At 50.4% G+C, this 11933-nt stretch overlaps 2 protein-coding genes across 2 annotated transcripts; both read left to right on the top strand.

Annotated features, from left to right (window-relative positions):
* Positions 1-226: 226 nt before the first annotated feature.
* On the top strand, positions 227-1485 carry LOC138789506 (uncharacterized). The gene is made up of 5 exons (XM_069968183.1): positions 227-427; positions 514-555; positions 688-748; positions 825-904; positions 1029-1485. The coding sequence occupies exons 1-5, from the start codon at positions 349-351 to the stop codon at positions 1430-1432; spliced, it is 666 nt and encodes a 221-aa protein (XP_069824284.1). The 5' UTR covers positions 227-348; the 3' UTR covers positions 1433-1485.
* Positions 1486-8780: 7295 nt separating this feature from the next.
* On the top strand, positions 8781-9929 carry LOC138789505 (uncharacterized). Its single transcript, XM_069968182.1, has 5 exons — positions 8781-8866; positions 8953-8994; positions 9135-9195; positions 9272-9351; positions 9473-9929. The coding sequence occupies exons 1-5, from the start codon at positions 8788-8790 to the stop codon at positions 9874-9876; spliced, it is 666 nt and encodes a 221-aa protein (XP_069824283.1). The 5' UTR covers positions 8781-8787; the 3' UTR covers positions 9877-9929.
* The last annotated feature ends 2004 nt before the right edge of the window (positions 9930-11933 follow it).

Here is an 11933-nt window from a genome sequence, read left to right as displayed (position 1 = left end):
CCCTCTGTATACAGTTGTGTATAGCGTCCCTCAGTATATACAACCACAGATAGTTTGTTATGTAGACGTGTTAGTAACATTGTGGACGGTTTATTACTATGAGATGACGAACAATCCGTCCTCCTGCTGTGTAGCTGGGAAACCATCTCCTCCCTCACACTATGTGACATCAACACTGACACAGCCTCACAGTCCAGCTCTGATGAGTGATGACATCACAATGGAATGTGCAGTGTCCTATGACATCACAATGGAATGTGCAGTGTCCTATGACATCACAATGCTGTGTGCAGTGCTCTGTGTGTCCGGGCTGCACCGGCCTCACTCCTGAATCTGCAGCAGTAGAGGATGGAGGCTCAGCGTGTGCTGCTCGCACCATTAGTGCTATTAGCTCCAAGCTTTGCATCAGAGATGACTGAGACATCAGGTAATGGCGGCATACTGGGGGAAGTTACTTCTCTACACGGAAATTACACTTCTGTATTTAATGTCTGTATTTTCCTTCCTGGACAGTGACCTCAGGGAGAGCGACCCCCCAGAACGGCGGCCAGAACAGTGAGTAGTCACCTCCACAATAAAGTGTGTGTGTATGTGTATATATATATATATATATATATATATATATATATATATATATCATATAATAATAAGTATAATAATAATTATACCTGTCTGTGTTATCACCAGGCGGAGTTATTATCGCTCTTGGCGTCGCGGCGGTCCTGGCTATTATCACCATCATCTTCTGGTAAGTTTCTGCTGAACAGGTAAATGAATTGTCTCATCTATAGACGTTTATCTAAGGACTTTGCTTTCTCTCACAGCGCTATATATTGGATCAGACGCCGGCGTCGCCCAATGGCAGAAGAGGAGGAACTAAGAGAAGTCCTGGTCGATACATCAGGTAATACTTACTATAACAAATACATACTGGGTGTTGTCTATGGCGGCCTGTATTCTGTCTATGGGGCAGCAGGTAGAGGCTCATAACACTGGATGATTCTGATGTCTTCCCTTTTACATTGCAGATGTGCCAGAGGTGGTTGTGACCCCGGAAGCGGCCATGGATGGTGGAGATGAAGCCCCCACTGAGGAGGCTGAAACCACCAGCCATTGGCCAATCCACATAGATGTGACGTCCATCATTAGACACATGGCGGATTTAAAACCAAAGCCAAAAAAGCCTGCACCGATGGCCATGACATTGTTTGAAAAAACCCAAGAAATTAAGAGGAAGAGGAGATTTAGAAGCTTACGATCCTTCTTCAGATACTACAGGCAAAAACCATTAACAAGAAGCCAGATAAGAAGAGAACAAGCAGAGAAAACCCGGCAGGTCTGCCTCTGGCTGGACAGGAGACGGGGGAAAAAAATTAAAATCAAGGAGAAAAATCCCAAAAAGAGGAGGAGATCATGCCTATGCTGTGGGTAAGGGGCCATGCCGGCCATGGACCCAGCCTCCTCATCAGCCATGTGTCACCCACAATAAACATCTATAAAAATTCTGATGACTTATGGCCGTTCTTTTCCCCATCACACTGTATGGATTAGATTGCTGGGATTCCTGCAGGTATTAGGAAACCATCACTAGAGCTGGTGAAACACGTAACTCGGACTTCCCAGATCCACTCATCACGTGGGATGCTTATAAGGCTACCATCAGAGGGGCATACGTTACGGGAGTTACTACCCAAAAAAATATACACAGGTGAGAGGAGGCTTCTCTGTCGGCTCTCGCCGACTCCCTGGAGGTGGAGGTGGCGCGCACAGGGGAGGAGGAGGTTAAGAGGAAATGGTCTAGGGCCCAGAGAGACCTCCTAATCCTGCAAAAGGAGCGCACAAGAAAAAAGCTTTTTGCTACGGAAGCGGCTCTTTTTGAGTTTGGTGATAAAAATGGTAAACTGCTGGCTTATCTGGCAAGGGCTGAGCGCCCCACTGCCTCTATCCCTGGTGTCCTCAGTGACCGAGGAGATACGGTGACCGACGCTATTCAGATCAATTCTGTCTTTCGGGCCTTCTACCAAGACCTCTACTCCCCCCACTGCCCTCCTGATCCCGTATTGTATGCGACCTTCTTAGACCAGATTCCATTGTCCTCTCTTACTCCCTCACAATCTGAAGCTCTTGATGCACCCCTTACGGTTGAGGAGATAGTGAAGGCTATTAAATCTATGCCCCTGGGGAAGACACCGGGTTTGGATGGTCTAGTTATAGACTGGTACAAAAATAATGCCGATGCGGTGGCTCCGCATCTCCTTAATATGTACGGGGAATCCTTAGAGGTGGGTCGGCTTCCACAGTCGCTTCGAGAGGCCCTGATAGTACTGTTTTTAAAGCCGGGCAAAGACCCGTTGTCCCCTTCCTCATATAGACCTATCTCACTCCTCACGATAGATGTCAAAATTCTGGCAAAGGTACTGGCGATTCGGCTTAATGGGGTAGTGCATTCGGTAATCCATCCCGACCAGACCGGGTTCATGCCGAGGAGAGCCACAGACATTAACATTTCTCGTTTATTCATGAACATAACGGCCAGTGTAACGGACGTAGTTCCTGGGTATGTACTCAGTCTTGACATCCATAAGGCCTTCGACTCGGTTGAGTGGCCCTTCCTGTGGTCTCTGCTCGGTAGGATGCGGTTTGGTCCGAGATTTAGGGCCTGGGTCCGGCTGTTGTATGCGGAGCCCTCGGCTAGAATACGCACTAACTTAGATATCTCCCCCTCCTTCTCTCTTGGGCGTGGGACCCGCCAGGGTTGCCCGCTATCGCCCTTACTTTTCGCCATTGCCATTGAGCCGCTTGCAGCAGCTATCCGTACCTCGACCTCCGTTAGGGGCCTTCAGAGAGGATCAATAGTAGAAAAAATATCGCTGTACGCGGATGACACCCTAGTGTACCTTGCCGATGTGGGACCCTCTCTGGGAGCTCTAATGTCACTTGTCCATGACTTTGGTGCAATTTCTGGCTTGACGGTAAACTGGACTAAGTCGGTCCTTATGCCCCTGTCATCCTCTCTTCCTTTGCCTATTACCCTACCAGATAAATTGCAGGCGTCCCGTCAGTTCCGGTACTTGGGGGTGGAGGTCACCGCCTCAACTGATAGTTATATGGCATTGAATCTCACGCCTCTCCTGTCGGCCACTGACCTCCGGTTGCAAAAATGGGGACCATTGCCACTATCTCTGATGGGCAGGATAAACATCTTCAAAATGATTTTTCTACCTAAATTCCTCTATCTCTTTCATGCTTCCCCTGTCTTCCCTCCCAGGCAGCTCTTTGCAGGTCTGGATAAGATCCTGAGATCCTTCTACTGGCAGGGCAGGTCTCCTAGGATTGGATACTCTCACCTCCTAGCGCCCAAGCATCAGGGGGGCCTTGCAGCTCCTAATATGTACCACTATTTCTTAGCTTCTCAATTGGTGTATGCTAATTGGTGGCTGGATCTGGACCTTAGTAATGCAGCGGTGGCGTTGGCCAGGGCGCTGGTTGGGTCCTACGAGGGCCTGACAAACACTCTCTATAGGTACACACCCTCTTCCCCTTGGCTTCCCCCCATATCTACGATACAAAAGGTGTGGAAGGTGGTACACAAGCAGCTGCCTTCTTCATCCCTTTCTCCCCGTACCCCCCTGTGGCTTAATCCCCATCTCCCGGAACTCATGGGTTTGCAGGGCGCAGCCCTCTGGGGGAAGCATGGGGTTCGATATTTGTCTCACGTTTTTTCCCCTGATAATGTGTTCCGCTCGTTCTCTGACCTGTGTGGGTTGTATGGGATCCCACGCTCAGCTTTCTTTCACTATTTGCAGCTGCGACATGCTATTCGCACTCAATTTGGCAGCCTTACGGTTCCCTTGGGATTCACACAGGCGGAGAAGCTCCTGGGATCTCCTGATCTGGATAAGGTCCTGACGCTTAGTTATTTAATGCTTAGTCCAGAGGACTCGTCCCCTTTCCAGAAGGCGTATGAGAGATGGGTGGTAGATATCCCTTCCCTGGGCGATCAGCAGTGGAAAGAGGTGGTGCATACCTACTATCCTACGGTAGTTAGTGCTAGAGACCGGTTGATCCAGTTTCGCTTTCTGATGCGTACATACTACACTCCAGAGAGGCTCAGAAAAATGGGAGTGTCCCCCTCAGATACCTGTTTCAAATGTATGTCTGATGTCGGTACCTTCATGCATGCTGTGTGGTCGTGCCCCAAAATCCAATCCTTTTGGCGTTCTGTCTTACAATTCCTCTCCGATCATTTTGACTTCCCTTTTGTTTGCACCCCCTCTATGTGCCTGCTAGGTCTTATCAATGGACTCACACGGAATAAACATTACAGGGTATTCATCAGATTTCTCCTGTTCTGTGCAAAAAAGGTTATAGCTATGGAGTGGAAGTGTACTGATACCCCCTCCTTGGCTCACTGGAAACAATTAGTTAATAAATATGTCCCGTTGTACGAAGCCCTCTATGAACATCGCAAATGCCCCCAAAAATTTTAAAAAATTTGGATTCACTGGCTTATGCTTGATGTCACAACGGATGCGTAGACCTCGTGCTGGCACTTTGGTTGGGGGAGGCGGGAGGAGTGGCGCTGTCTGGATGTATGTGCTTGGTTGTATGGGTTGTCTGTCATGTCTTGTTTCTGGGGGGTCGGGTACCTCTGCTCCGAGGTGATCCTGGTTGTATGCAATACAATATAACTGACAATGATTACCGCCGTGATACTGTACTCTGATCAAGCCTGCAACATTTGTTCCATCTGGTTGTACATTTATTTGCTCTGCAGGAGGCGGATTGTGCTTGACCTCTCTTGTGCAAGGTTTTGTTATTTCTTCTTCTGTGAAAAACATTTAAATAAATTATTTAAAAAAAAAAATAGTCATAAAAGTTAGGCTGAGCTGCAGCATGCACGCCTCCTCCCTCCCCCACCCCTCTCCGCTTACCATCTAGCATTGAGCCCTGTAAGTCAATCAGTCATGAAAGGGAGGAGGTACAGCAACATCTTTTGGACATGATAGAGGAGCTGTCCCTTTGGATACAACCCCTTTCAGAATGCAGGTTCAGGACCTCTACTCCAGACAGTGTTGGACCGGGCCACCGGAGGACTAGAGGATCCTCCGGTAGGCCCCAGCCCCCCACCTGTGCGGCACACTGTCTGTCGGGTGGCAGGGCTCCCCTACAATGATACATTGCTGCCACCCTATCCATCCTTTATCTGACTGGGCCTTCATTTACTCAGTCAGATGACAACGTCAGTAACCAAGAGTTGCCCTCAGGAACAGCAGAGCAGAATGAAACTATACCAGAACGGCCACACGTACGCATGCCTCAGAGCAGCGCCATCCACCAGCCAGGAGGTCCCTGCGGCCTGTGCGCCCTCCTCCCCCTCCAGAGACCAGGGGCTGATGAGCTGGGAGATGTATGTGCCTGACCCTGTCCAAGTCAGCCCCAGCTGTCCCCCTGCCCCCCCCCCCCCCAAGCAGCCCCAGTCATCCCCAGCTGTCACCCCCAGCAGCTCCAGTCACCCCCAGCTGTCCCCCTGTCCCCCCCAGCAGCACCAGTCATCCCCAGCTGTCCCCCCCAGCAGCCACAGTCGACCCCAGCTGCCCCCCCAGCAGCCCGTCACCCCCAGCTGTCCCCCCCAAGCAGCCCCAGTCATCCCCAGCTGTCCCCCCAGCAGCCCCAGTCACCCCAGCTGTCCCCCCCAGCAGCCCCAGTCATCCCCAGCTGTCCCCCCCAGCAGCCCCAGTCATCCTCAGCTGTCCCCCCAGCAGCCCCAGTCATCCCCAGCTGTCCCCCCCAGCAGCCCCAGTCATCCTCAGCTGTCCCCCCCAGCAGCCCCAGTCATCCCCAGCTGTCCCCCCCAGCAGCCCCAGTCACCCCAGCTGCCCCCCCAGCAGCCCCAGTCATCCCCAGCTGTCCCCCCCAGCAGCCCCAGTCACCCCAGCTGTCCCCCCCAGCAGTTCCAGTCATCCCCAGCTGTCCCCCCCAGCAGCCCCAGTCACCCCAGCTGTCCCCCCCCAGCAGCCCCAGTCACCCCCAGCAGCCCCGTCACCCCCAGCTGTCCCCCTGTCACCCCCAGCTTTCCCTCCCAGCAACCCCTGTCACCCCCAGCAGCCCCAGTGACCCCCAGCTGTCCCCCTGTCACCCCAAGCTGTCCCCCCTGTCACCCCAAGCTGCCCCCCCAGCAGCCCCTGTCACCCCCAGCTGATCCCCCTGTCACCCCAAGCTGTCCCCCCCAGCAGCACCAGTCACCCCCAGCTGTCCCCCTGTCCCTCCCATCTGTCCCCCAGTCACTCCCAGCTGCCCCCCCCGCCCCAGTCACCCACAGTCATCTCCAGCTGTCCCCCTGTCACCCCCAGCTGTCCCCCTGTGACCCCCAGCTGTCCCCCCCCAGCAGCCCCAGTAACCCCCAGCTGTCCCCCTGTCACCTCAAGCTGCCCCCCCAGCAGCCCCAGTCATCTCCAGCTATCCCCCAGTAACCCCCAGCTGTCCCTTGTCACCTCCATCTGCCCCCTTTACCTCAAGCTGCCTCCCATGCCCCAGGTACCCCCAGCTGCCTCCCTTCCCCAGTCATTCCCAGCTGCCCCCCCTGCAGGCAAGTTGTGGTCGGAAAAGTCTTCATGATGGAAGTGCCAGATGGAGCAGAAAGCGAAAAGTGAGCTACTGCAATCTTAGTGAATCCGGACGGTCGGGCGCCCAAACCTGTGCCCGGTGTGCAAAATCATGATTTACGCCTGCGGGCTTCCTCCCCGCCTTTTCATGCCCCCTCAAGCTTCCCTAGCCCGCCCATCAGGCGAGCGGGGCGTACAGTAGGCGTACACCAGGGAGAAGGGGCAAATGTCCCCCCTGGTGTCTAAATGGTACTGTGTATGGTTTGCGCTAGTGTACTGACACAGCCCCGCGGTTGGTACACTAGAGGGAACTGTTAAACTGCCTAGAAGATCCCGACATCATAATTAATCCTGATGCTGGGAGCTCCCAGGTCCAGACCACAGAAGTCCGGCTGTGTACGAACATAATTCTACAGATGTGTGTATGACCCCTTAGTCACTATGTGGTAATATAGTTGGTGGTCAGGGGGAGGTAATAACATTTTTTTCTCATATACAGGTATTATTGGTAATCTTGTTCTTGGTTTTCTGGATTTGGTTACAGTGTGACGGTATGGTGGGAATATGGTAGGGGTAGATGCTTCTGTTTTATTCCCTATTAGTAATGTTCTGAGCCCCCACAGATCTATATATTTTGATCTCCCACAACGCCTCCAGTGTATAATGCACCTAGGACCCAACTACAACAGCTGCAGGCACTACAACTCCCAGCATGTAGTGACAGTCTGCTGGATATGCTGGGAGTTGTAGTACAGTGTAGACAGATGTATTGCTGGACCTTCAGGGCTGATGGTTGTCGCCCACAGATTGCAGCCACCAGGAGACTCTGCACACAGTGATTTATAAAAAGATTTTCCTTTCAGATACTACAACTCCCAGCATAACCTGGGAGCCTTATAAATGTAGGGTGTTCTGAGAATTGTCACAGATACAGATGAATCCGGAAAAGGATCGGGTCAGCATGTCGTGTCTCTCTTGTTCTTTGTTGGTGGGCCCCAAGGATCATTTCAGTGACTGATTGGCTGAGCAAGCTGTCTATCAAGCAGGACGGACATTAACCCCCTCTACACCAACCCCAATGTTGTGACATCATCTGAACTTGGGGTAAATTGCCTTCCGACAAGGGTCCCGAAGCCTGTCAGACAGCACATCGCCGGCACGGGGAGAGGGAAGCTTGCTTGGTTGTTATGTTCTCCCCTTCCATCCGCCTGTCAGATTATGGGGCTAAAGGGATATTAGGAGGTAACAAGAACAAGAGCAATGAAGTTATAGTCACACACACACTGCGCCTAGTGGTACAGATTAGTATATGTCAGTGTCATAGTTGGGGGTTCCACCATTTGGGATGATTGGGGGGGGGTCCTGTGACCAGGGCTGTGCAGGACTATTTGGCTCTGTCCTGCTTTTCTTCCCTTTCTATAGCTATCACCCAGTGTTTCCAGAATGGTGACCCCCCCCCCCCCCCAGAGGAGGGAACCCCACTATTTTACATCAGAATATAATATATCACCATAACATCCAGACATAAGAAATGCAGTCATTCAATCCTCCCAGCTGCATATAACTCACTACAGAGATATTCATCACGTCCTACGGTAACGGGACAGCAACTACTTGTACAACCTAAGTCTGTCTGCAGAGCAGGAGAGGTTTTCTATAGGGATTTGCTCCTGCTCTAGACAGTTCCTGATATGGACAGAGGTGGCAGCAGAGAGCACTGTGTCACACTGGAAAGAATACACAACTTCCTGCAGGGCATACAGAAGCTGATAAGTCCTGGAAGACTGGAGGATTGGCACTTTCTAACACCAGTTGATTTAAAAACGATTTCCATCCCTCTGTATACAGCTCTGTATGGCATCCCTCAGTATATACAACCACAGATTGTTTGTTATGTAGACGTGTTAGTAACATTGTGGACGGTTTATTACTATGAGATGAAGAACAATCCGTCCTCCTGCTGTGTAGCTGGGAAACCATCTCCTCCCTCACACTATGTGACATCATCACTGACACAGCCTCACAGTCCAGCTCTGATGAGTGATGACATCACAATGGAATGTGCAGTGTCCTATGACATCACAATGGAATGTGCAGTGTCCTATGACATCACAATGCTGTGTGCAGTGCTCTGTGTGTCCGGGCTGCACCGGCCTCACTCCTGAATCTGCAGCAGTAGAGGATGGAGGCTCAGCGTGTGCTGCTCGCACCATTATTGCTATTAGCTCCAAGCTTTGCATCAGAGATGACTGAGACATCAGGTAATGGCGGCATACTGGGGGAAGTTACTTCTCTACAGGGAAATTACACTTCTGTATTTAATGTCTGTATTTTCCTTCCTGGACAGTGACCTCAGGGAGAGCGACCCCCCAGGACGGCGGCCATAATAGTGAGTAGTCACCTCCACAATAAAGTGTGTGTATGTATGTATATATGTATATGTATATATATATATATATATATAATAGCATAGCATATAATAATAATAATAATACTAATAATAATTATACCTGTCTGTGTTATCACCAGGCGGAGTTATTATCGCTCTTGGCGTCGCGGCGGTCCTGGCTATTGCCACCATCATCTTCTGGTAAGTTTCTGCTGAACAGGTAAATGAATTGTCTCATCTATAGACGTTTATCTAAGGACTTTGCTTTCTCTCACAGCGCTATATATTGGATCAGACGCCGGCGTCGCCCAATGGCAGAAGAGGAGGAACTGAGAGAAGTCCTGGTCGATACATCAGGTAATACTTACTATAACAAATACATACTGGGTGTTGTCTATGGCGGCCTGTATTCTGTCTATGGAGCAGCAGGTAGAGGCTCATAACACTGGATGATTCTGATGTCTTCTTTACATTGCAGATGTGCCAGAGGTGGATGTGACCCCGGAGGCGGCCATGGATGGTGGAGATGAAGCCCCCACTGAGGAGGCTGAGACCACCAGCCATTGGCCAATCCACATAGATGTGACGTCCATCATTAGACACATGGCGGATTTAAAACCAAAGCCAAAAAAGCCTGCACCGATGGCCATGACATTGTTTGAAAAAACCCAGGAAATTAAGAGGAAGAGGAGGTTTAGAAGCTTACGATCCTTCTTCAGATACTACAGGCAAAAACCATTAACAAGAAGCCAGATAAGAAAAGAACAAGCGGAGAAAACCCGGCAGGTCTGCCTCTGGCTGGACAGGAGACGGGGGAAAAAAATTAAAATCAAGGAGAAAAATCCCCAAAAGAGGAGGAGATCATTCCTATGCTGTGGGTAATGGGCCATGCCGGCCATGGACCCAGCCTCCTCATCAGCCATGTGTCACCCACAATAAACAACATCTATAAAAATTCTGATGACTTATGGCCGTTCTTTTCCCCATCACACTGTAAGGATTAGATTGCTGGGATTCCTGCAGGTATTAGGAAACCATCACTAGAGCTGGTGAAACACGTAGGGAGGTAGGGGCAGGTACCAGCAGGGGGGCGTTCTTTTTCAGGACAATCTCACCACTCAAGCAAAGGGATATAACAGGGTCTAGATAAGAAGGATATAGAAAGGCGCACACCACTGACTGCCCCTCTACACCCGGCTTACCAATTCTCTATTGCTATCTGTTACTGCTGTGTTGGAATTGGAGCAATATACTGTATTTTTCTGCGTATATATGACGACTTTTTAACCCAGGAAAATCCCAAAAGTCAGGGGTTGTCTTATACGCCGGGTGTCATCTGATAGGGTGAGTGGTGAAAAACTTCACAACCAGAGAGAATCTACAGTCACTGCATACGGTGGGGAGAGCTCAAGAACGGCCACATCCCCGCCATATGAGGTGACCATATGAAACACACCGCTACCACCCGTCTGGCCGCCCTTGTATCCTACCAGTATTACTGTATCTCCTTCTCTGCCTCTCAGATTTTGCTGATGTCTGAAGTTTTTTATTAATGTTTTTTATTTGGTGTGCGTTGGAAGAGGGGTAGTCTTATACAGCGAAACTCTATATTTTAACTGAAAAAGTTGAAGGTCGTCTTATACGCCGGAAAATATGGTAATTATTTTGAACTAGACAACTATGATAAGAGGCTGCACAGAGAGGGAGGGCCTCTTCTATGGGGACTGCACAGAGGGGAAGGGTCTCTACTATGGGGACTGCACCAGGGCCGGCCTTAGGGTAAATGGCGCCCTGTGCAAAACCTTTTTTCGGCGCCCCCCCCCCATTCCCTTAATGTAACATAAAGTTCCTTCAGCCTCCTCCACCCCCACCCCCCCCCCCGCCATTCACACATCTACCACCCCCAGCCCCCCCAAACAACTAACATAACGGTAACGATAATTATGACACGCCCCTTTTAACAAGCCACATCCACTTAGCCATGCCAAAGAGGAACTTACTGAGCATCAACACAAGGCCGTGCTATTTAGTCTATAGCCATTATTATTATTTGTTATTATTAGGGGGTCTCAGCAGAAACCTGGATGAATATATACACAGGTATACAGCTATGCTCACACTACAGGAGTGTATATACAGGTATACATCCACTACAGAACATGTATATACAGGTATACAGCCACTACAGGACGTGATACAGTTATGCAGTACATAGCTTTTTTACCTCTACATACAAGTCCTGTAGTGTGTACATAGCTGTATACGTATATGTACACATCCTGTATTGTACACACTACAAGACGAGTATTTACATGTATACACCCATGTACACACTACAGCTGTAGGAACAGTGCAGACTAGGAAAGCTGGGTGACAACCTCTGTAGGAGCAGTGCAGACTAGGAAAGCTGGGTGACAACCCCTGTAGGAGCAGTGCAGACTAGGAAAGCTGGGTGACAACCCCTGTAGGAGCAGTGCAGACTAGGAAAGCTGGGTGACTACCTCTGTAGGAGCAGTGCAGACTAGGAAAGCTGAGTGACAACCCATGGAAGAGCAGTGCAGACTAGGAAAGCTGGGTGACTACCTCTGTAGGAGCGGTGGAAACTAGGAAAGCTGGGTGACTACCTCTGTAGGAGCAGTGCAAACTGGGAAAGCTGCGTGACTACCTCTGTAGGAGCAGTGCAGACTGGGAAAGCTGGGTGACTACCTCTGTAGGAGCAGTGCAGACTAGGAAAGCTGGGTGACTACCTCTGTAGGAGCAGTGCAGACTAGGAAAGCTGGGTGACTACCTCTGTAGGAGCAGTGCAGACTAGGAAAGCTGGGTGACTACCTCTGTAGGAGCAGTGCAGACTAGGAAAGCTGGGTGACTACCTCTGTAGGAGCAGTGCAGACTAGGAAAGCTGGGTAACAACCCCTGTAGGAGCAGTGCAGACTGGGAAA

The sequence above is a fragment of the Dendropsophus ebraccatus genome, chromosome 4 (genome assembly GCF_027789765.1).
Source record: "Dendropsophus ebraccatus isolate aDenEbr1 chromosome 4, aDenEbr1.pat, whole genome shotgun sequence".
NCBI lineage: Eukaryota > Metazoa > Chordata > Amphibia > Anura > Hylidae > Dendropsophus > Dendropsophus ebraccatus.
The sequence above is the reverse complement of the archived record's forward strand: the minus strand, read 5'-3'. Positions and strand labels throughout refer to the sequence as shown.

Coding starts and splice junctions, on each gene's coding strand:
- LOC138789506 (XM_069968183.1), top strand. CDS start 349: ATGGAGGCTCAGCGTGTGCTGCTCGCACCATTAGTGCTATTAGCTCCA. Junction 749..824: donor ATTATCACCATCATCTTCTG/GTAAGTTTCTGC, acceptor TTTCTCTCACAG/CGCTATATATTGGATCAGAC. Junction 905..1,028: donor AGTCCTGGTCGATACATCAG/GTAATACTTACT, acceptor TTTACATTGCAG/ATGTGCCAGAGGTGGTTGTG.
- LOC138789505 (XM_069968182.1), top strand. CDS start 8,788: ATGGAGGCTCAGCGTGTGCTGCTCGCACCATTATTGCTATTAGCTCCA. Junction 8,867..8,952: donor AGAGATGACTGAGACATCAG/GTAATGGCGGCA, acceptor CTTCCTGGACAG/TGACCTCAGGGAGAGCGACC. Junction 9,196..9,271: donor ATTGCCACCATCATCTTCTG/GTAAGTTTCTGC, acceptor TTTCTCTCACAG/CGCTATATATTGGATCAGAC.